The sequence below is a fragment of the Bicyclus anynana genome, chromosome 26 (genome assembly GCF_947172395.1).
Source record: "Bicyclus anynana chromosome 26, ilBicAnyn1.1, whole genome shotgun sequence".
NCBI classification, from domain to species: Eukaryota; Metazoa; Arthropoda; class Insecta; order Lepidoptera; family Nymphalidae; genus Bicyclus; species Bicyclus anynana.
Genome location: NC_069108.1, coordinates 259,795 through 282,500, shown reverse-complemented (window position 1 = coordinate 282,500; position 22,706 = coordinate 259,795). Strand labels below are relative to the sequence as shown.

General features: G+C 41.2%; 2 protein-coding genes across 6 annotated transcripts in view; one reads left to right on the top strand and one right to left on the bottom strand.

Moving 5' to 3' along the window:
- The window catches only part of LOC112045697 (uncharacterized), a 15,826-nt gene extending 12,635 nt beyond the window's left edge, over positions 1-3,191 (top strand). Inside the window, exons 12-13 of the mRNA XM_052889836.1 lie at positions 1-68; positions 1,611-3,191. The exon at positions 1-68 is cut by the window's left edge and continues 144 nt beyond it. Of these exons, the coding sequence (XP_052745796.1) occupies positions 1-68; positions 1,611-2,936 (1,394 nt within the window). The 3' untranslated portion in view covers positions 2,937-3,191. The remainder of the gene's footprint in view (positions 69-1,610) is intronic.
- A 1,167-nt stretch (positions 3,192-4,358) lies between these two features.
- The window catches only part of LOC112045685 (serine/arginine repetitive matrix protein 1), a 29,644-nt gene continuing 11,296 nt past the window's right edge, over positions 4,359-22,706 (bottom strand). For 3 of the 5 annotated variants that reach the window (XM_052889994.1, XM_052889993.1, XM_052889991.1), the window contains 11 exons: positions 21,058-21,147; positions 17,894-18,046; positions 16,489-16,609; positions 15,376-15,473; positions 13,556-13,673; positions 13,266-13,483; positions 11,394-11,564; positions 10,491-10,618; positions 10,048-10,157; positions 9,614-9,759; positions 4,359-8,807 (listed from right to left, as the gene is read on the bottom strand). In XM_052889994.1, coding sequence (XP_052745954.1) covers positions 9,712-9,759; positions 10,048-10,157; positions 10,491-10,618; positions 11,394-11,564; positions 13,266-13,483; positions 13,556-13,673; positions 15,376-15,473; positions 16,489-16,609; positions 17,894-18,046; positions 21,058-21,147 — 1,255 coding nt within the window. In that variant the 3' untranslated portion in view covers positions 4,359-8,807; positions 9,614-9,711. The remainder of the gene's footprint in view (positions 8,808-9,613; positions 9,760-10,047; positions 10,158-10,490; positions 10,619-11,393; positions 11,565-13,265; positions 13,484-13,555; positions 13,674-15,375; positions 15,474-16,488; positions 16,610-17,893; positions 18,047-21,057; positions 21,148-22,706) is intronic. The other 2 variants (XM_052889995.1, XM_052889996.1) reach the window with 2 other exon arrangements.

Genomic DNA, 22,706 nt, shown 5'->3' with positions numbered 1-22,706 from the left:
CCGCCGGCGCCGCCGCGCGCGCGCTGCTGCGGGCCGCGGCACTCAACGCGCACGACCCGGACGCGCAGGTGAGCTCGCCTTGTACGCTTACGTTCAGCATCCCAGGAACCGGCTCCAGGTCCAGCAGAACAAGCGCCTGCCTTGCGACAGGAGCGCGGAATCCGACAGAAATGACACCAACACCTCCACGGCATAGTACCGTGTCTAGTGTTCCAAATAACTAAGAGTCCTTTACCCCTCATATTTAGGACACGGAGTCTTTTTTAGAGCTCCGCTAATGGACTTTTGAAAAGACTTGAGTCCTATTTTAGGGCTTAATGTTTTGAAGTCGTAGTTTAGTTCTCTGGATTAAGACTAAACTTTTTTGGAACGAAGTTCTTTTAAACAATTTAGAGTAGCATAAGTCGGTCGGTGAAGGAATGGAAAATTTCAAAATGGCGGCTTTTGAAATTTCTCATTCCTTTACCGATTTCGTTCAAAATTGATATTTGGGTATTGCACGAATGGCTAAAACAGATTCTGAAGTAAAAATCCAATGTTAAAGTTAATGTACACCATTTTGGATTTAAACTGACGTCACAAATTTTTCGAGTTATTTTCATCAAACCCTTAAGACACCCATATTGCAGGAGTGCATAAGAAACTTAGTCCGCCATATTGAATTTAGAGTGAATGTCGCTTTCGTTTTCGAGTTACTCTCAGCAAGCACTTTCATTGGCATATTGTAGATAAGCTTAAAAAACTTGTTTGCAATATGGCCTAAAAACAATGAGAAGAGCTAAAAGACTCGAGTCTTTCGAAACACTAACCGCACAGCGAGAGACCGCCAAACACTTCTACCTCGCGAGCTCCTCCTAGTGCTAGCTCCTCCATCGCAGGCGACGAAGTTGGCGATGCGATAGACTACTTACCGGATTTGACTCCGCCCTAGCGCGCAGACCCCCAAGACGAACCACAGCAAATAAGGCTTCAACTCTGAAAGGGGCTGGAAAAAAAATATCGGGGAAGTAAGATCCCTCGCGCTTTACCTGGGCAAGGTAAACTCACACTTCGAAAATATTTAACACAAATAAATATATTCTGTCTCCTTACACGACACACAACTATAAATTTGATTCGCAATACACACACGTAATTTTTCTATCTTGAATCAGTTTTCTCAATGCTGAAGCTGCTGTTATTAAGATATTAATGATTAGGTTTTTGTTAAACATTACAAATTAAACTGAAAATGTACTGTGATACTATTTTTTAAAAAATGTTTTACTTGTTTTATAGACGAAGCTACATATATTAAGATAAAAAAAAATGTACAATCATCAATCTAAAAAAAACACACAAGGCTCTGCACAATCAAATGAAGGTAGACACGGCATGCACATTTCCGTAATATTAATATAAATTAACGATTACATTAAATCAGTTAACATAAGAAAAAAAATACATTTCACAGTAACAACAAAAGGAAACATTTTACAACTACTATTTGAATATACTATATAATACAAAAAATAAAATGGAATTGGTAAAAACAAAAAGCAGAAAAATTAGTTTAGCAAATTAGTTTACACTTATCGAGATAAATTGCTGCATGCCCTGTGTATTTTCAGACTCAACTGTCCCTGTGGCTGGAGCCCGCCACGCCGCGGCGCGAGGACATCGCACACCAAACAGAACGGAAGACGCAACTGTTCTCTCCCACACACAACGTGGAGCTCATGCTGGACGGCATGCACGCGCGCACGCACAGCCCGCACCCCCCGCCCGCGCACTTCCGCACGCCGGGCTGTCTGCGGCACGCCGCCCCGTGCGCGTGCCATGCGTGCGTCTCCCCCGCGGGCGTGCTGCTCGCATGCAGACTGGCGGCCTTGCAAGCCTCCGCATACTTCCGCGCCGCGGAGTTCCGCACCGCCAGAGACCACTTCGCCGGAGTCCAGACAGTGCTCCGACTGGCTGAGGACAAACTGAAACACATATTCTGCGATTACAGAGCCAAACAGTTTGATGACGTAGCTGTAGGTATCGCTGAAAAGATGTCCTACGACGAATTCAAAACGATTCAGTTGGAGTTTTTGATTGAATTGTCCTTTTTCGAGCTGTCTCAAAGGGAGTTCGAAAACGCTGACGATTGTATTGTGAATATACACGAGATGTTGGCGGAGTCCACAAATGTAGACCCGTATTTAAAACATGACGTCTCAAATTTACTAGTCGCGTACGCTAACTTGAAGAGGACTAAAGTGATTAAAGAAACCGGTCTCGAACTGGACATGGAGGAACTAAAACTGAGTCCTCGGCTGCTGAAGACACCAGAGTCCAAACCGATTCCCAAAGTGTGCGAGACGAACAAAATTGTAGACAAGGAGGAACTGCCGAAGAAGTTTAAACTGTTGGCTCCCCCCAACTTTGATGAAGAGGACGACGATGATGCAGAGAACGTCAAAGATGGAGTCCCAAAAAAGAAACCCACAAATTTCAAAATACCAGTCCCGGCGACTTCGAAACCTGTTTTGGAAAACTTCACTCCGAGACCGACCCGGTCGAGGCCCAAGATATTAATATCTCAACCGAGTGCAGATGTTTTTTCGACCCCAAAAACAATACCAGATTTGGAATTTTCGACCCCTTGCCAGACGCCCGCGGAGTTCTTCACTCCAATGACTTCAATAAAGACTTACACCAAAAGGAACATAGTCGCCAAGAATTTGGAAAATGAATTTTCGACCCCAAAAGTTAAAAATTCAAAAAAGGACATCGAGGAGCTGTCGACTGAACCTGCCAAAGCTCTGAAAGCCCCGGAGTCGGGCCGGAGGACCAGGTCCAAAGTCGAAAGTGGGACTATAAAAGGACTTTCGGATAAAAAGGCTTTGAAAAGAGCCACGAGTCCCGGGAAACTTGTAGATGAAAAGGTTACTCGTGCTAGAAACTCTAAATAGTTTTGTAGAATAATATTTTTGAATATATAATTTAATATTAATATAGCTGATTAATTGAAATATACTTCTAGTACAAGATTTAAAAATTTCCAAAAAAAAAAAAAAACTACTTTTTCAGTTTATTATATTATGTTATACTACATAACTAATAATTATGTATTATGAATGTTAAGTTCAGTTTTGTAAAGTGAAATTTTGAATTTTGACGTGCAGTTTGAATAAATCATTTAATCACCAATTAGTGTTAAAATAGAACATCTGATTTTTATTTATAGAATTTATAAAATGATCCTTTTTTCTAAGAAATTCTCAGTAGCAGCTTCTCTCAGTTGGGAAATTGGTGGTGTATCCACCGCACCCCCGTGCCCCAAAGAGCATGTTCAGGATTCTTCTATAAGTACTATTTTTAGCTTATTTATGGTAATTTTTTAGTTTGTGCTTAATCAGAACTAGATGGCGCTACAGTCAATCCGTTTCAATGTATGCAATAATTTTGAATGCTCCTATGGGAATACGATAAAACAACTTATGAGTTACTAGCGGACGCCCGCGACTTCGTCCGCGTGAAACTCGATGTAAACTTTCAACTACCTCTACGAATGCAAAACCGTGGAAATCGGTTCGTGCGTTCTGGAGTTATAGCGTCAGGAAGGAAAACCCGACTTATTTTTATATAGTAGATGACACTCGTAAATAACGTAGCATTCTATTGGTAAAAGAATTTTCAAAATTGGTTCAGTAAATCCAAAGATTACCCTACAACCTTTACCTTCTTTATTTGTATTAGCGGACGCCCGCGACGCATGGAATTCAGGTTTTCGCAATTCGCAACCATGGACTTTTTGTGCAAAAACCATGATGATGATAGATGTATGTTATTTTATTTCCATTATTAGTTCCTGAACTAGATATTAATGTAATAAAAGATAGAGATTTAAATGCGTCCGTGGCGTAGTTTGAGGTTTTCTTAATTGGTCCAGTTGGTGGGAGGCTGCAGTTGTGGCTAGTCATCACCCTACCGGCTGACGTCTACCGCCAAGCAATTTAGCGTTTCGGTACGATGTCATATAAAACCGAAAAGGGTATGAATTTTATCCTCCTAACAAGTTAGCCCGCTTCCATCTTCGATTGCATCACTCCATCAGGTGAGATTGTAGTCAAGGGCTAACTTGTAAGGAATAAAAAAAAATTTCATCATGTAATGTACAATGTACTCTACGAGTACTTCCTGATGGTGATAATAGCAGAGCAAAACATTATCCTAAGCCCACTGACACATTAGAACGGCGGCGAATCTAAGCCTCATATCCCCTCAACCATAAGAAAAGGCTCCACAAAGCGGGCCGTACAAAATGAAGATGAAGGTAAAAAAAATTCTCCTCCTTTTTTTGAAGTCGGTTAAAAATAATAAAAACAAAGGACTAGCTTTTATAAATAAATTTATTTTAAATAGGACATTTTATATTTATCATAATCGACTAAGTTTTACGATTACTACATAATACTTTAATAAACAAACAATTACACGCAAAGTGTAAATTAAATTTCAGTTACATAAAGTTACATTTTACCGCATAACCGGCTCGAGGTACTCGACAAATTGTGGGACAATATATACTCAGATCCGCCCACTGTAATATATTCGCGGCGTCATATTAAAGTGGGCGGATATTTGTGACTCTGAGTATATTATTATTGTTCAAGTCGCGACCAATAGCGACGGACTATAATATATCACTCGCCGCGATGGAACAAAACAGCGCATTTGGTTCCATCTTCATTAGTCAATATGACGTCTTTTTTCGTCACGAGATGTCGCTGAATGGAAAGGGGGGGGGGGTGTGTTTTTTTTTGCGCGCGTGTGTTTACGAACATCTCGTTATATAACTCAAATTCTTGGAGTTTTTATTGCACACTTGCATTGTAAGCGATAGCAAACAATGGGACGAACATCTGAGTCATCGTGAATTGAACCATCTATAATTGCTGCGGGCTTACCACAACCTTTGGCAAAACTGTCATGAATCTGTCCGTCTTATTCAAGTACACAAGTAACGTTACCCCAATAAAGCTCAATGACCCTCAGATAACGAAATATCGAAACATTGTTCAACAGCTTGTGGCACGTCGATTCTCTTTCTACAATCGCAAACGCATCGATAATTTAAAAATGTATACATAAAAATGTATATATGTATGTATATATTTATGTGATTGATATTCCCTGTCACGTGATCAAGTGCTCGATCGCATTTGTCATCGCTGTACATTTTGTTAGTTTTCGAAGCGTTTGCGATTGTAGAAAAAGAATCGACGAGCGACTTGGCTACCCTTGAGTTTCTCACTCTATTTAAACATTTTCATCGTAGCAGCGAGACGGGTGTAACTTCTCTATCCCCTCTCCTGCGAGTGGCGAGTGTGACGTCACATCTTTAGCTACAAACAAAACAGTATACAAATATTTAGCTGCAGATAAAAATAATTTACTCGTTATTATATAATTATCACTCTTAATAATTTCTATCAACTAATACATAAGAGCCTGTCAGGGCGACACCTTCCTCAGTTTATAAAAGCTGATAGATTATTATTAGCATGCAATAAGGTAAGTAAGTTAGGAGATACTGTGGTGACTTTGGCAAGTTTCAAGGATTGACAATCAAAGTATAAAGAATATTCCTCTGCATAAAAAATAATATCAATCAACAATCACCTACTTGACAATAGCTTTTTGAAAAACACGTAAAGGTCTCTAGAAAGGGTCGACACGAAAATGAGTCACGAGTGGCGACTGAGGTCATGGAATGTATGTCCGGGTAACGTTTTTATATTTTGTATGGAATGAGAAACCTCTCATAATATCCCATACAACATATAAAAACATTACACAGACATACATTCCACATCTCAATCAATCAATCAATTTATTTCATGCATTATTTATACTGGTGGTCGGTAGATGTAGATGGTAAATGTATCTTGCCAATTAGGCAAATTATTTATTAAGTATGTAATGATTCAAATGACAATTTCACCATTTAAAATTTACATCTTTACAATTAAAATATGTATGAAAATAACAATAATATTAACTTAAATACTCATTTACACTGTAGAATGCCGGTTGAGTTAGGTATTTATATACATTATTTTTAAAGCAATTTATATTCTTTTCTTTCCTAATTTCTTTTGGTAGCTTATTATAAATTCTTACTGCCGCAATGAATAAACTATTATGGTACAGAGTAGTTTTATGTTGTTCGTATCTAAGTTTATCATAGTCGCGTTTATATTCATAAGGTATAAATATTTTTTTGGTATTAACTACAAACATAACTACTCCTCACCCGCAGTATTATTGTGTATGCCAATCTATTCAAGTAAACCGTCACTATATTTATATTGTATAGGTTTGCGCTTGATTACAATCAAGTTTGATAGAAAGCAATCTTGAGGTCCAAGATGCGTTTTCGTTTTGTTTCATTGAAATTCATCTGATAATTTTCAACGAAATCACATAATTTATCGACATTTTACGTAACGGTAACGGTATCAACGTTTATTTTAATGAAAAACTGAACGAAATTTCATTGAAATAATCATGTTAAATGATCGTAAAAACAAAGAATTACTGCCACTTGATGGAAAATGGTGTGGTCAAGGGAAATTCGTTGAATCGTTAGATGATTACAAAAATACAATATATTGTGAAATTATTGGAATGGTACACCGAGATACATAATAGTCCCGCTGGACTATTCAAAGTCACCACAGTGCAAACTATATACCAAAAAATGAAATATTTAACAGTTAAGTTAAGTTACATAAAAATGAAATATTTAACAGTTAAGTTAAGTTATATTTAACAGTTAAGTTTTCAACAATATGTTGAAAACTTAACTGTTATATTATGAGGAAGGTCTCGCCATCACACGCTCAGACTACGTAAGTACATATAAAAACTATATTTATCATAAATACATTTAGTAGAGATTGCATTAAAGGTATATATCTATCTATTTACACATACTATACTATTGTATGTACTTATTTTTTTATAATTTTAATTATTTATTAGATTGATTATATTTATTAAATAATTTGATCCTTAATAATTGAATGGAGTTTGACAAAATTCTTTTTTGTAACATATACATTTTTTAACATACTAAAGCTATAATGAAATCGTCTGCCGCGTCAGTAAGTCTGTCTGTTCGTAATAAAATTTTCAGGCGGATTTCATCAATATATGGTGACTAATGAGGAAATTTTGTCAAAATTTTATTTTACGACTTTGTTCACATTTTTAATTTATAAGGGTTCCTTGTTGACTACGGAACCCAGAACAGAATGAATACGCTGAATGCTAACAAATCTTTGCCTATGCACCAAAGTAAAAAAAAAAAACACAAAAAATGTAATTGTGCGATTTGGCAGTATGGTCTAAAGTCTGTGGTGACCAGATCTTTGGAATTTATAAAAGCTGAAAGTGTGATGCTTCCACAAAAGGGTCACTAATTTCCCATTTGTACACATACTGCCTACCCTACTTTAAAATCTTATGCACACCACATGGTGGGAGCATGACATAATTTCAGCTTCAATAAAATTACCGAGGTCTGACCAACGCAGGCTTTCGCTCTAGGCTGTAAGTCTAGGAAAATACATTATTGGAACGAAGTCCTTCATACAAAGTGCCAGGGTTACAGAACAGTACAGGAGTCACTATCATTTTTTTTTGGAGTTCACTCCTTAAGAATCGATTTTTCATAAAAAATATGGGCAGGTTTTCGTGCGCAACCTATTCTGCGCACCTTTCACCGGTGTCTACCTTAGGGCGCGCCCGTGCATGTGTACGCTGTTGGCCTGCTGCACTTCGGTTGCGCACCTTTCACTTTTTACGCGCAAGTATTGAGACGTACATCGTGCGTCGGAGCTGACACAAACATTTCATTTATTAAGTACATTGTAACAGACGCTAAGGATGTGATATATTATATTTTTTTCAAAAAAAAAAAAAAAAGCTTCAATGTATATGTAACAGGCTGGCTTACAAAGCGTTATTGTTAACATTTAAATTAACAGAGGACTTTTTATATATAACTGCTAATTCACTATTTTATATTTACACCTAATCTAAATTACACATTTCTAAGCAGTAAATATTTCATTTTTTGCTATACTTTACCTAAAACCGCATTTTGAATAAGAACTTCGTTCCTGATTACACATAACACAAAAATATTATCTTCATTTCAATTTTATAAAATTCAAAAATATACCAATTTCACGGTATTTCATTATAATCTAACATTTGAATTAAAAATGACCTTCGACTTATTTATTGGATGAAATATATATTACTTATAGTTGTTTACAGGCCGTTTACCAAGCCATCGTTGAAAACATATTGCAAATAGGTTGCCTAAAACATTCCTGGTAATATTTGAATTCTGCTGCTATTGGTCGACAATGTCTTTTTCATTTGACAAGTTATGTGCTTGAGACTTGCTAGGCCTAGATACTTTATCATTTGTTAATACCAGTTTGGCTAGGAATATTTTACATTTTTAACACACTATTTCATTGAAAACGTTTGATACAATAAACAAATAGGTGAAGGTCATTTCTAAGTCGCATCGTCTACAACTGAACCAGTGCACAGAGCACTCGGTTGTTTAATACAATAAAATATTTATGATACAATAAGTTCGTTTGTTCGCAGCACTCACTTGTGAAGTCAATGTCACCTCCACACGCACTACATTTCCAAACCGCGTTGACACATTCGTGATGAATACAAAACATTTTCATACTCTTTTTGTATAAATTTTGCTGTTTTCTGCATATTTACATCACAGAGATTGGTGTCTGAAACAGAGAAAACGCTGTCAAAGTACGCAAAATAAACAAGCCTAGCTGTGTCAAGATCAGTAAACTGTCTTATTTTTCTCACTGCAAATGCAGCTGAGCTGAGTTTACCCGACAGTTTTTCTATATGAGCACCCCACTGAAGTTTACAATACAAGGTAGTCTCCCAGGAAAACTGTGAAATTCTCCATTTCCAGTGTTTCACCATTGATCATTATAGACTTATCTAATTTTATAACATATGGTAATGAAATCTCAACACATTTAGTTTTCTTTGCATTTAAAAGCAAGTTGTTAACAGTGAACCAATGCGACACATGCCATATGGCACGGTTTACATCGTCGGATTATCTTTACTTCTGTCAGTCTTAAAAATTAAGGATGTGTCATCAGCAAACAGTACAATTTCACAGATACCGCTAACATGGTGTGGTAAATTGTTTATGTATATTAGGAATAGAAAAGGACCTAGAATTGAACCCTGTGGTACGCCCATTGTGTTAGAAACGCGCTACTTTGAATCATTACATTACATTACATACCTTTTGTGTTCTAACACCAAGATAAGAGGCGATGAGATCAAGTGCAACACTTTTTATGCCATAGTGGCTTAACTTAAGTAAAAGAGTGTTATGGTCAACACAATCGAATGCTTTGGACAAATCACAAAACACACCAATAGCATTCTTAATTTTCCATGCATCATAAATGTTTTAAAAGTTTAGCACCTGCTACTGTACTTCATACTATACTACTACTGTGCTTGATACTGTTCAGGGTGAAATGTGGAAGGGATGGTCACCCACCAGGCGGCGTGCGGCGAGGCGCAGCGGTCGCGCACCTAGTGGTGGGCGGCCCCCGCGGCGAGGTCCACGCACAGGACCGCCGCGGGGGCGGCGCGCCCTCAGCTTCGCCGGTGGCGGCCCCCGCGCCGGCGGCGCTCGCGGCGCGTCTGGAAACAAAAACGGAAAAGTTGGTCCTTTGCCTTTAAAAAACACCGTTAAATATCAAAATATAAGGGCGATGATAATGACGATGATGATGATGATTACTGTGATGATGATAATCATGATTATGATGGTGATGATGATGATTATGGTGATGGTGATGATGGTCATGGTATTGATGATGATTATGGTGATGGTGATGATGATGGTTATGGAGATTATGGTTGATGATGATAAAGGTTGATGATGATGATGATGATGATGATGATTGATGAGGTTGATGATGTCATTACCGTGCCCTGCTCGCCCTCGGCCCAGCGCTCGTAGGCGCGCTCACGTTTGAGCCACTCCTGATACTTGTACCACCACTCCTCCCACTTCACATAGTCGCCCAGCGTCAGACCTGCAAATAGCGTATTTTCAATTTTAAAAATAGACCGATAAATGATTTTTGATTTTGATTTTGATTTTGAACCCTGGGGGACACCCACTTGAGGTTTCTGGCTTTTTCTTTCAGTTATCACTTAGATGTAAAGCGATAAAATTGAGTGCAATGTTCATACTGTTATGGCTTAGTTTAGCTAGCACAGTATTGGCACAGTCAAATGCTTTTGAGAGATCACAAAATTACATTATTTTCAGAAATATATTAAACAGAATGTACAAATAGAATGGGGCTGGATCCATGGGGCTGGATCCATGTGGCTGGGACAAATGTTCACTGTAACAAACCCACCTCTCAGGTATCCCCGCTTCTTGTAGTAGTCGTAGCGCACTCGCACGTCGTCCCACGACGGCAGGCCGCCGGGCGCCACCGCCAGCAGCTCCTCGGGGTAGCTGCCTACCGGGGCCGGGTCCAGGTCGCTGGAAATTATCATTTCTTACATATTACTGTCGACGGATGCAAGTCCTGGTCCCAAGCTATGGGTCAGTAAGGTGCGAGCTACCCTCGGAGTATCTCTACATGATCCAATCAGATATGAAGACATCAGCATAAGAACCTAAGTCACCAATTTATTTTGAGGTGCAAAACTGAAACTTGTTATCCATGAAGCATCCAACCAAGCAATAGAATGAAAGATATGATTAATATACACTAAAAACAAATAGGGACCCAAGACTAAACCCTGTGAAACACCTATGAAGATACTTGAAGACCCTTCTTACTTCTGACTTTGTTTTTTAATCGAGTTTTATCAATGAAATATAAAACAATATAATTGAGTGCAATGTTCAAACCATTATGGCTTAGATTAGCTAAAATATTGTGTTTGACACTATCAAATGCTTATGAAAGATCACAAAAATACCAATAATATTCTGCGATTGAAATGTCATTGAAATCTATCCCGGGGTATATTAGAGCGCAGGACTAAACATTTCTGCGACTACTATGTAGTCTCTTGCGATATGACGGCTCAGAGATATTTACGGACTAGGTATTTTGACTAAGTCACATCAGTCTGATGTCCCGGTGACCATAGCACAATAGATAGGTTTGAGCGATTGCATGAGATAAAACTTGCAGGTATAGGTAGGTTATTCATTTTGTTCCAACAGAATTGACGTTGCGGAGAGTATCTTCTGTACTCGTACTATTAGGTATTCTGTGTGTGTGTGTATGTGTGTGTGCGCTCACGTGTAGTCGCCGTCGGCGCGCGCGGCGGGCTCGCGCGGGTCGGCGCTGTCGTCGCGCTCGATGTGCACGTGCAGCTGGCTCTCGCGGCGCGTGATGCGCATGTTCTCGAGCCGCGCGCAGCGGGCGGCCGACCACTGCGCCATCTTGCCGAACCGCTCCGACAGGGTCAGTCTGCGGAAACAGTTACTATTCTACAAAATGTCTTGACACTCTAAATATCTTTTCTCATAAGTGTGTCTATTTATGTATCTGTCTGTGTTTGTCTATTATTCGGTATGCATCTGTCTGTTGGTGTCTTTGTCTTTTAGTCTGTCTGTGTCTGTTTATTCTATTAGTGTCAGTGTCTGTTTATTCTATTAATAATAATAATAATAATAATAATTTCTTTATTTATGGCAACAAAGGCCCATTGGTTAGTTACATTAAGATAACTTATAAACTATGTTAGAAGATGCACAATTATATTAAATAGGATAGAATAAATACATTAACAATCTCACCGCACCAAAACAGAAATAAATTTCTGCAGGATTGGCGAGTCAGTCTTGCTTGCTAACATGTTCAAGATACTATTGGGGCTCGCCCGCAGTCTTGCCAGGAGGGATGACTTCCGTTTTCTAATTATTGCATAAAAATCATCTGTCCGCTCCTGCGCAAACATACCTGACGCTGAGCAAAACCGGGGCAAGCCCAACAGCATCCTGAACCCATTGTTATATTGCACCCTTAGGGTGTCCATACACTTCTGTGTGTAGTTAACCCACAGGCTCGCGGTGTAGAAGGTTTGGCAATATGCTTTAAATAGAGTTATTTTTGCTTCCTTACCACACTTCGCGAATCTGCGGGCCAACATGTTGCACCTGGCCGACAAAGCTCTCCTCTCTCTTTCTATGTCTACCTGATCCTCAAGGCTCTCCGTAACATAGTGACCTAGATATTTGAATTGGGTAACTCTTCTTAAAGAAGTCCCACTGAGAGTGATATTAGGTTCATATCGCACTTGTTTGCGGGGAGCCCTAAAGATCAAGTATTCACTCTTTGCCACATTATATATCAGGCCATTTGCAGCTGCATAATTCTCACAAGCTTTTATCAGCTCTCTGATTGAGCCAGCCGTAGGACCCAGCAGCACCATGTCGTCAGCATAGCTTATATTATTGACGCATATGCCATCGATCCAGCACCCGACTGGTTTTTTGCTGAGTTCTACAATCAGCTCATTTATGTACAAATTAAAAAGCTTGGGCGAGGTTAACCCCCCCTGCCTTACCCCGCATTCCAACCTGTACGGATAAGAGAGCTCATTTCCCCACTTAACATTATTCAGCTGGTTGGCATACCAGTACCTCATGATATTGAGCAACTCCGGCGCTACGCCTGCCTCCTTCATCTTTTTCCATAGCACATTATATGAAACTAAGTCAAAAGCTTTGGAGAGATCAAGGAAACAGGCGTAAACAGGTGTTTTTCTATTTATTAATGTCAGTTTAGTCTGTCTGTGTCGATGCCGTGACTTTATGTCCGAGTGTATGTCTTTTTGTCTGAATCAGTTGAATCTGTTCGTGTTGGTTTGTCTGTATGTCTTAATATATCTTTATCTCTGTCTCTTGAGCCTGTGTGTTAGTTTTGTTTTTGACGACATGTCAGACTCTTTGTCTGTATATATCTGTGTCTCTATGAGTGGATGTATCTGACTGTCCCTGTTTCTCTCTATGTGTTGATGTATCTGACTGTCTCTCTTTCTCTCTATGTGTTGATGTATCTGACTGTCTCTCTTTCTCTCTATGTGTTGATGTATCTGACTGTCTCTCTTTCTCTCTATGTGTGGATGTATCTGACTGTCGCTCTCTGTGTGTGTGTGTGTGTGGTCACCTCTGCGGCGGCGGGTCGGAGCTGGCGTCGGTCTCGCTGTCGCTGTCGCTGTCGTTGAGCGCGGCGGCGATGGCGGCGGGCGACACGCCGCGCTCGGGGCGCTCGGCGCGCGGCGGGCGCTCGCGGCGGCGCTCGCCCTCGCGCTTGATCTGCGCGGGCGGGATGGGCGCGGGCGGGGGCGGCCGCACCGCCATCTGCGCGCGCTGCCACTCCAGCACCTGCGACACAACACTCCGACAGTAGCACCCACTCGATACTTGCACGTGGTACGGCGGGGCGGTCACACGCACCTTCTCCTCCCGCGTGCGCTTGCTGCTCTCGCGCGCCTTGAGCAGCTCGCGCGTGGGCTGCACGGCGCGGGGCGCGGGCGGCGGGGGACGCTTCACCACGGCGCCGGGGGGCGGCGCCCTGTCACACACACACACGCACTGTATTTAAATATGTGTATCTACTCATCATTCACCTATCAGACAAAAAACCAAAGTGACTGATGCTCTTATCCATGCACTCACACTTAAATGGAAATGGGCCGACACATCTCAAGATATGTGGACAAAAGATGGACTATTGAAACAACACGATGGAAAGGTCTATTAGGAAAAAAATATATAGGAAGACCAATCAGACGGTGGGCTGATGATATCACTCAGATAGCCGGAAACGAATGGATGAAATCTGGCAAAGACAGATAGTTGTGGAAGAAGATGGAGGAGGCCTTTACTCCTTCAGGGGTCCATATTTAACAAGAACATACTAACTAATATTACTAACATAATTTAAGAAAACTTGCTAACAAACTACTAACAACTTTTGAAATGTAAATGTAAATATGGCTTATTTATTTATTTACTTATCTAGTCTCATATTATAGAACTTTAATTATGAAACTCATAACTATATTCTGCTCGGAAGTACATGGAAATGGTAAAAGTTGACCAAATCTCTTTCATCCAAGTTCTCTATTTTAGACAAACAAACAAGCAACCTTTTAATAAAGTAAAAAATTTAACAACCTCAGAGGCGATTTTGTATTTAAAATTAAATGGTAACCCTGTTAGAATATTTTTAGGGAGCTTATTTGTTATTGGAAATTTGTAGTTTTAAAAATACTAGTTTTTATAATCCCCTTACATTCATAAGTCATGCATATGCTGATGACTTTCGATTAATTAAATATGGACCTACCTCCTAGACATTACATTACCTCTCTGTCAAAGTATAAGATCGATGATCTAACGCGTTTATAAAACTGTTCCTATAGAATCGATGTTTCATTTGTCATGTAATGTAATAGTTTTTGTCGTGTAGAACACCTTAAAAAAAAAAAAAAATACCGACCGAATTGAGAACCTCCTCCTTTTTGAAGTCGGTTAAAAATAGCGGTTTGTGTAGTTGGATAGTGTAAAAATGGTCAACAACTTTCAGTTTACTAAAAGATGAAGATTCATTTGTAAGTACATATTTCTATACTTATTTATATCATATTTGTAATAACAACTATGTATAAATAGAATCGATTACTCAGCCAAATAGCAAAACATTGTACTAGTAGTAAGTAATCGAATATTCTGTGTAACAAAACTAAACAATGTATTTGTTAATTTTATTAGTGTGAGTAAAAATGACATGTATGTGGGCAATGATATTTTATAATATAGAGATAAGCATCAAAACTGAGGAGGACCAATGTCTTAATTTCATTTAGCCGCTTATTAAACAACAAACATTATTTAAACAAACTATACCTAAATATTGTCTGCAATGTCGAGTTGTGTGTTCAGGAAGTGTAAAAACTATATATTCATAAATATATAATGGAATTAAAGACCAAATTGTGCATGTGTGCGCTCAGTGGTGTAGCTAAATTCGGATCACTTTCTGCGGTGATTTTGTACGCACGTAACCTATCTATAGTATAAAATTAACATTGCGATTTTAATAGTTGGGTGTAATTTAAGGAATACAAAATATATTAATTGGTGTTAAATATTTTCGTGAGTCTATCCCCATCGTCCCCATTATAAAATGACAGATGATTCTGTTGGGTGCTATACATGTCCATAGCTAATTAGTCTATGTCTGATGATGATAATGAGGAGCAAGTACTCACGGCGGCGGCGGCTTGGGCCCGCCCTTCTTGTTCTTGGCGGAGCACACGGAGCACGAGTCGTCGGAGCACGTGCTCGCCGACGAGCCCGACGCCGACGACTGTCGGACAAACACCAACCACTTCATACATTGTCAATCGAATGCTAACAATAAAACACGGTTTGAATGAACGAAGCAGTGCCAGCAACGTGAAAGAATGAATTCACGTAAATATTGAAGTCTTAAGCTTCATAAGAGTCGTGATAGCCCAGTGGATATGACCCCTGCCTTCGATTTGGAGGGTGTAAATCCGAATCTGGTCCGGGGCATGCACCTCCAACTTTTCAGTTGTGTGCATTTTAAGAAATTGAATATCATTTGTCTCAAACCGTGAAGGAAAAACATCGCGAGGAAACCTGCATACCTGAGAATTTTCCAAATTCTATATACGTGTGAAGTCTGCCAATCCGCATTGGGCCATCGTGGTGGACTATTGGCCTAACCCCTCTCATTCTGAGATGAGACTCACTCAACAATGAGCCGAATATGGGTTACTGATGATGATGATGAAGCTGCTTCATCGGTGCAGTGGTTAGCTTATGTAATTTTGTATCATAGGGTCCTGGGACCGGGTTATGAAATAATGAGCTTTTTAGATTTTTGATGATGATGGATGCGTTCTCAACTATAGTCTTTGAACAGTGCGTGTTGCCAGTGATGACCTATGGTTCCGAGACTTGGTCGCTAACTATGGGCCTCATAAGAAGGCTCAGGGTCACACAGCGGGCGATGGAACGAGCTATGTTAGGAGTATCTCTGCGTGATCGAATCAGGAATGGAGAGATCCGCAGAAGAACCAAAGTCACTGACATAGCTCAGCGAAGAGCCGATGGACGTTGGGGTCCCAAATTGCTGGAATGGCGACCCCGCACTAGTAAGCGCAGTGTTGGCCGACCCCCCACGAGGTGGACTGACGACATCAAGCCAGTCGTAGACATTCGCTGGCTGCAGGCGGCTCAGTATCGTGATGTTTGGAAGTCCCTACAAAAGGCCTATGTCCTGCAGTGGACGTCCATCGGCTGATATGATGATGATGATTATGATGATGATGACGGATGACGAGCTGGGCGGTTACCTTCCTGGGGTCGGGCGGCGAGGGCGGCGAGGGCGGGCGCACGCCGCGCGGCGGGGGCGGCGGGCGCGTGCGGCGCGGGCGCGGGCTGGCGCTGCGGCGGCGGCGCGGGCTCGGCGCGCGGCTGCAACCACAATGTCAGCTACTTATTCATAATCATAATCATCTTTAAAGGTGGACAGGCAACATGCTAAGGGACCTAATAACAGGTCACTGCCCGCTAAACAAACGCCTTTCAATTCTAAGTATGACTGACTGTACAGGGTCGTCTTTTCGCCGTGGGAAATGATAAGCATTATACCCTGAACGTATGAGCCTTTATTCACAATTTACATGTTGACTTATAATTATCATAACAACAAACGGTACCGAGGGGTAGCATACTACTAACGCCATCTAGAATTACATCTAAGAACTACGAAATTAGACACCGACAGTCTTCTGTGCAGAGCCTGCATGGAGGAGGACGAGACACCGCTACGCGTTATGCTCAGTTGCAGAGGCGTAACGGAACAACGAGCAACCTACATTGGCTCCTCAGCGACACTCCATGAGGCTATCGGCGACCTGGGCGGCCTGCTAAGCTTCTGGAGCGAGCTCGGCTGGATGGAATAAATCCAGCGGGAACCTACACCGAGGGATCCACGCACAACGGCCAATCACATGGCTAAGTGCGGAAACGGCCCAGACGAAAAAAGAAGAAGAAGAAGATGCTATGGGACACAATGAGGAAGTGGAGCAGTTGGAAAGGTACCCTGGAGATGGCAGAAGGAACCGGGGCAAACAGTACCTTAGATGGGTTAGATGGGAGGACGACATGAAGCTCACAGCGGGACTAACCTGGAAGAGGATCGCAATAGACAGAGCAGTGGAAGTCGCTGGAGGAGGCCTATGCCGAAAGGCACACTGTGTTAAGAGATATTCTTTAAAAATAAAAAAACAAAAAAATGCATGCAATGCGTAGGATTTCGATTCGATTTTTACACAACATAGTACCGGAACGCTAAATCGCTTGGCGGTACGTCTTTGCCGGTAGGGTGGTGGTAACTAGCCACGGCCAACGCCTCTCAGTCAAACACATGTGCTATTTAATCTATATTCATATCGCATGATGTAGGTATAAGATACTAACTTTGTTTTCCTAATACACTTATAAAAAACAATATATTCAAGTGCCTAATTTCAAAATAAGGGATTTTACTTTCTACTGCCTTTCTTTCAAAAAGGCAAATCAACAATTTTAAATAGAAGTTTTTCAAAATTCTTTAATACAGATGTGAGTACTTGACTGAATGTCTGATGTTCTTGTGGGATGCAGTAAACAAAGAACATCTTTGTCCAGTTTCTGGCAAATATCCCACTCCATGTAGTGGGAACCTGGCCTTGGTGAAAAATGCAACGTCCTTACCGTATGGGGCTCCTGCGCGGGCTGCGCCTGGGGCTCCGGCGGGGGCTGCGCGAGCGGCGCGGCGGCGGGCTGCGCGAGCGGCGCGCGGGCGGCGAGCGAGTGCGGCGCGCCACGGGCGAGCGCGAGCGCCGCATGGGCCGCCCCAGCGGAGATCTGACCACGACAGGCAACTTATAGAATATCATGTTTGCATACAACGTGTAAAGATAAATTTAAAAAAAAATCGAGAGGTGTCAAAAGACACCCGGACGGAACGAAGTTCGCTATAGCTATCATCGCTATCACTATAGATATTGCATCGGATCGCAACCCATTTGGTGTCAGGGGGGCCCTTTCGTAACGCGTTCCACTTTCACCAGTTCACTACTCTACATGGCAAGCGTTCGAAAAGAAGTTTTACTTCCATAATAAATATAATGTTGGGAGAATCTAGTCGAAGAAAATGTATCCAGGGCTGCTCTGGTGGCATCTTGCCAGGTTGGTGAATGACTTGAAAGAAGAAAGGGGAATGTTAACTAGCTTTAAAGGACGTCCTTAAACCTACATCCATCTGTCACAAGTCCGGGACTTCGCTCAATGTTATTCTCTACACGAGAGATGTTCTTGGTGAGCATTAGTAGACCCATTATTGTATTTTGTCCTTTAAATCCACTTCTGATGTCAACCTGACTCTGACAATAAATATATTTGGACAGCTCACACATTACTATCTATAGTAAAGCCAAACTCAATGCGGAACAACAAATAAATTAAAAATTAGGGTATAAATCGCTAGTTATTTTTCATCTTATAATAATTTTAATTAACTTGTGTCTATATTAATGACAATTTTGATTAATAAGCTTAGAACAATTAGATATTTGCTTATAGCAGGTGTGCAATTAAAAAAAAAAACCGATGTCGGACTCGTCCAGCGAGGGTTCCGTTCATTCTTCAGTCATAAATCGAAAAGTATACATCTTAAAAATAGTTGAAAGGTTATTCAAGCTTGTGCCAATGGAGCCCTTTCATAATCGTCGATAATAGACGGACAAGACACGACATAATCTACACAATACGACACATCGACATACGACAAAATCAACCCTATATGACACTGTTAATTCAAATATTAAATGTATACTGCTGTAAACATCCTGTATTTTTTGGAATTAAAAAAAAAGTAGTACCTAATAAGTAAATGAAAAAAATTCAAATGTCAAATTTTTCGATTTCGTGCAAGTTTACTCAATCAGGCCCAACGACATATTTTGTCCCTACGGACTATAAACTCAATGATCACTGTCAATCGCTTGGCACAAGGAAGATTATATTAAAACTTGTCTAAGGCTGCCAGTCCACCAAAGCGGAGCGACGCAGCGGAGCCGAGAAACAGAGAAATATTAACTAATAGGATTGCACAGAATCTCCACTCCTCTTCAGTGGACAGGGACTTGCGAGCTAGTTTAAAAATTCATATAAAACCGGTAAACGGGGTGGGATTAAATTTTTTAAAGGAGATGGTCCAATTCAGGTCAACTCTTGTACCCCATATCATTAAATTTAAAAATACGAAGATTTTGTTAAAATCTAAGTAAGTGAATAAAATTAAAACCCAAGTTTCTGAGTTATATATCAAGATGGCGCCCTTAAAGCAACTACGACATGACAATTGACAGCGAACGTCAAATCGACTACTGCATTGAAAACGTCCATAAATCCGCCAATAATAGCCATATTAATAATGCATTTCTTGGGAGAGATGTAATATTATTTCGAAAGAATTAAAGTAAATTCGTACATTTGTATAATGACTGATCCAGGACTACAACTTTGGACCATCTCCTTTAACATTTATTAGTCTGCAACTCAGCTCCGCACCCTCGTTCCGCTCCGGTGGACAGCCACAGTACGTAACTCCGCTCCACATTAGTCCTTTTCTCCGCTACGCCCCCTCGCTTCGCTTTGATGGACAGGCTAATAGTTGCTGCCCGCATTTAGAACTGACTTTTTATTCGCTTTTTTATGAAACGTAAATGCAGTCGTTGAAATAGTATATTGTCTCTGATCGAGCCGTCGTCGTCGCACGTCTAGACACTGCAAACGTACTAAATAGGGCAGATTTTATATTTCTGACTAGCTGAAGCTACGCGGTTTCACCTGCGTGGTTTTCGTTCCCGTAGGAATATGGGAATAATATATAGCCTTCTTCGATAAATGGGCTATCTAACACTGAAAGAATTTTTCAAATCGGACCAGTAGTTCCTGAGATTAGCGCGTTCAATCAAACAAACTCTTCAGCTTTATAATATTAGTATAGATTTGTTTAAGTAGGCTCCTAAATGGGAGTGTTTGGGCGAGCGCAGAAGCATCACCTGATGGGGCCCGAAAGCAAAAGCAGAAGCAGAAGAGATGGGCAGAACGATTTTCTAAAGACCTCAATAGCTCAACAGTAAGAGCGGTCGGACTTATCACAGAGGGGTGGTGGCTTGATTCCCGCTCTGTTGGTGTATTGTCGTACTCACTCCTGGCAGTCTTTCCCGACTAGTTGGAGGGAATGGGAATATTGGTCATATTATAAAAAAAAACTTGAAAAAAAAACATAGTTCGCTATAGCTATCGTTATCGCTATCGCTAAAGATATCGCTATAGATATCGTCATCGTTACCTCTATCGCTATCGATATCGCTATCGTTATCTCTATCGCTATCGCATCCCATCCCGTCCCATCCCATCAAATGTTCGAACAGTTATCAAAAGGAACTTCGTTCCAAGGTTCGGAGGGGCGTTTTGGGGTCGGGGGGCCTTTTGGGGTCAGGGTCTTTTAGGTTTGGGGGTCTTTTAGGATCGGAGCCTTTTGGGATCAGAGGTTTTGGGGTTGGGGGGCCTTTTGAGGTCGGGGGACCTTTTGGGGTCAGGGGGCTTTTTGGGGTCAGAGGATTTTGGGGTTGGGGGCTGTTTGGGGTTGGGGGGCTTTTTGGGGTCGAAGGGTTTTGGTCTTGATTTTCTCCATCTTCGCCCCCTTTTGCAATGCGCGATAAGGAACGTCATTCCTCTGAGACTCGGACCTCGGCTTAGATGGTCATTCTGGAAGGGTGTTTGCTTGAGCTTGAGTGTATCGGTCCCGGTGACGTCAGGCGATCGTTCGCAGCGCGGCGCAGTGCAAGTACGTGTGCGGTCGGTACCTGGTGAGCGGCGAGCGGGAGCGGCGCGCGGGCGGCGGGGGGGACTCGCTCGCGCCCAGGTACAGCTGCTTATAGCCCGAGTGGCGCCACCTACAACAGGGGGCTCGGCCGTCACACGCGACCGGTCGCTCGCGCACGGCCCGGCGGGGGGGAAAGGGGAATAGTGGCCACGTTTACAACTTATGGCTGATACTCTTTATACAAAATAAAAGAATAAAAATAACTAAACAAAACAAAAATATTCATTATAGACCGAGAGCCTGCAATAGCAACTTACCTCATTGTATGAAGGCTGAAGGTATGTCAAATCCTACCATAAGTAAGGAATGTAGCCAATGAGAAAGTCTCCAGTCATTAGGCTTCGCGGCAACTCTTTGTTAAAGATTTTTTTAAAGAGATTCTAACAAAGAATTGCCGCGAAGCTAACGGACTGATGACATTATTGCTCATGATATGCTTGGATAATCACCAAATACACCATAGTCCTATCTCTATAATTGGCTACCATATTTACGATGGTCAGAGAACGGATTGACAAACATACACCCTTCACAAAATGTGGTATGTAAAACACACTCCCGGACGATTAAAACAAATAGAAATAAAAAAAAATATGAGCGCCATATCTTGTAAACATAACTAATTCCCCTCTCCCCTCCAACTAATAGAACAGCTTGTGCTAGGAGATTGACAGGTGTCCGACTTCACTTGACTACGATGTCACTTAATGTTAAGTAACAATGCATTTTAAGATGGTAGCAGGTTAACTCGGACGAGGTACAAGTCTATTTTACCCACACCTCTGACGGTTTCTTACGTGGCATCATACTGCTTGGTGGTACGTCATTGCTGGCAGGTGGTAACTAGCCACGGCCAATGTCTGCCACCAGACAAAACAGTCCAACATGTGGCCTAGAACCATAGCTTTAGTCCTGTTGCAACGACAGAGACAGAGCAATTGGTCATTTTGTCTTCAAGAGATATGTCGTGGGGCGACCATTGGACCTACAGAACATTATGGAATCAGAGGCTATTAACTTTATAATGTATAGTTTTCGATTTATGGTGAAGAATGATTTACTGGTATCCTCGGTGGTCCACTCTGACAGTGGTTAGTGCAGTAGAAGCTGGTGTGAGAGTCCTGAATGGCGTACACCTTCGCTTTCTCATAAAATGATGCAAGCAAGTGATCGCAATCTCGACTGATGGTAAGCGATGATGCAGACTTCACTTAACAATTGTAAGTGGTAGGGACAACGGAGGCTGGAAGGACATTCCATGTCTTTGCAGTGTGAATGGCTGCGTTCCTATTAAGTCGGAGCGACAGTTTACAGTTTGAAGTGTCATGGCTTTGTATTTAAATGGAGGTGTTCACATATAGTGTTAGTTCCTTCATTACAGGTAGTATTAACATTCATTATTTATGTTATCGTAAAGGAGGTGTCACTGTTGGTATAAATAAGAGGGGTATTTGATGACTTGAGCACAGTTGTTTGTTAGGCAGCGTAGACACCGTCACGCTGCCAGTCAAGTAAGTGATTTTGTGCAATAATGTTTTGTGTTGTAATTATTGTCTATGATAAATTATTTAGTGTGGGCAGGGAGAACACGTCGGGCAGGAAAGGTAAGTGTTTTTGCATACTGAAAGG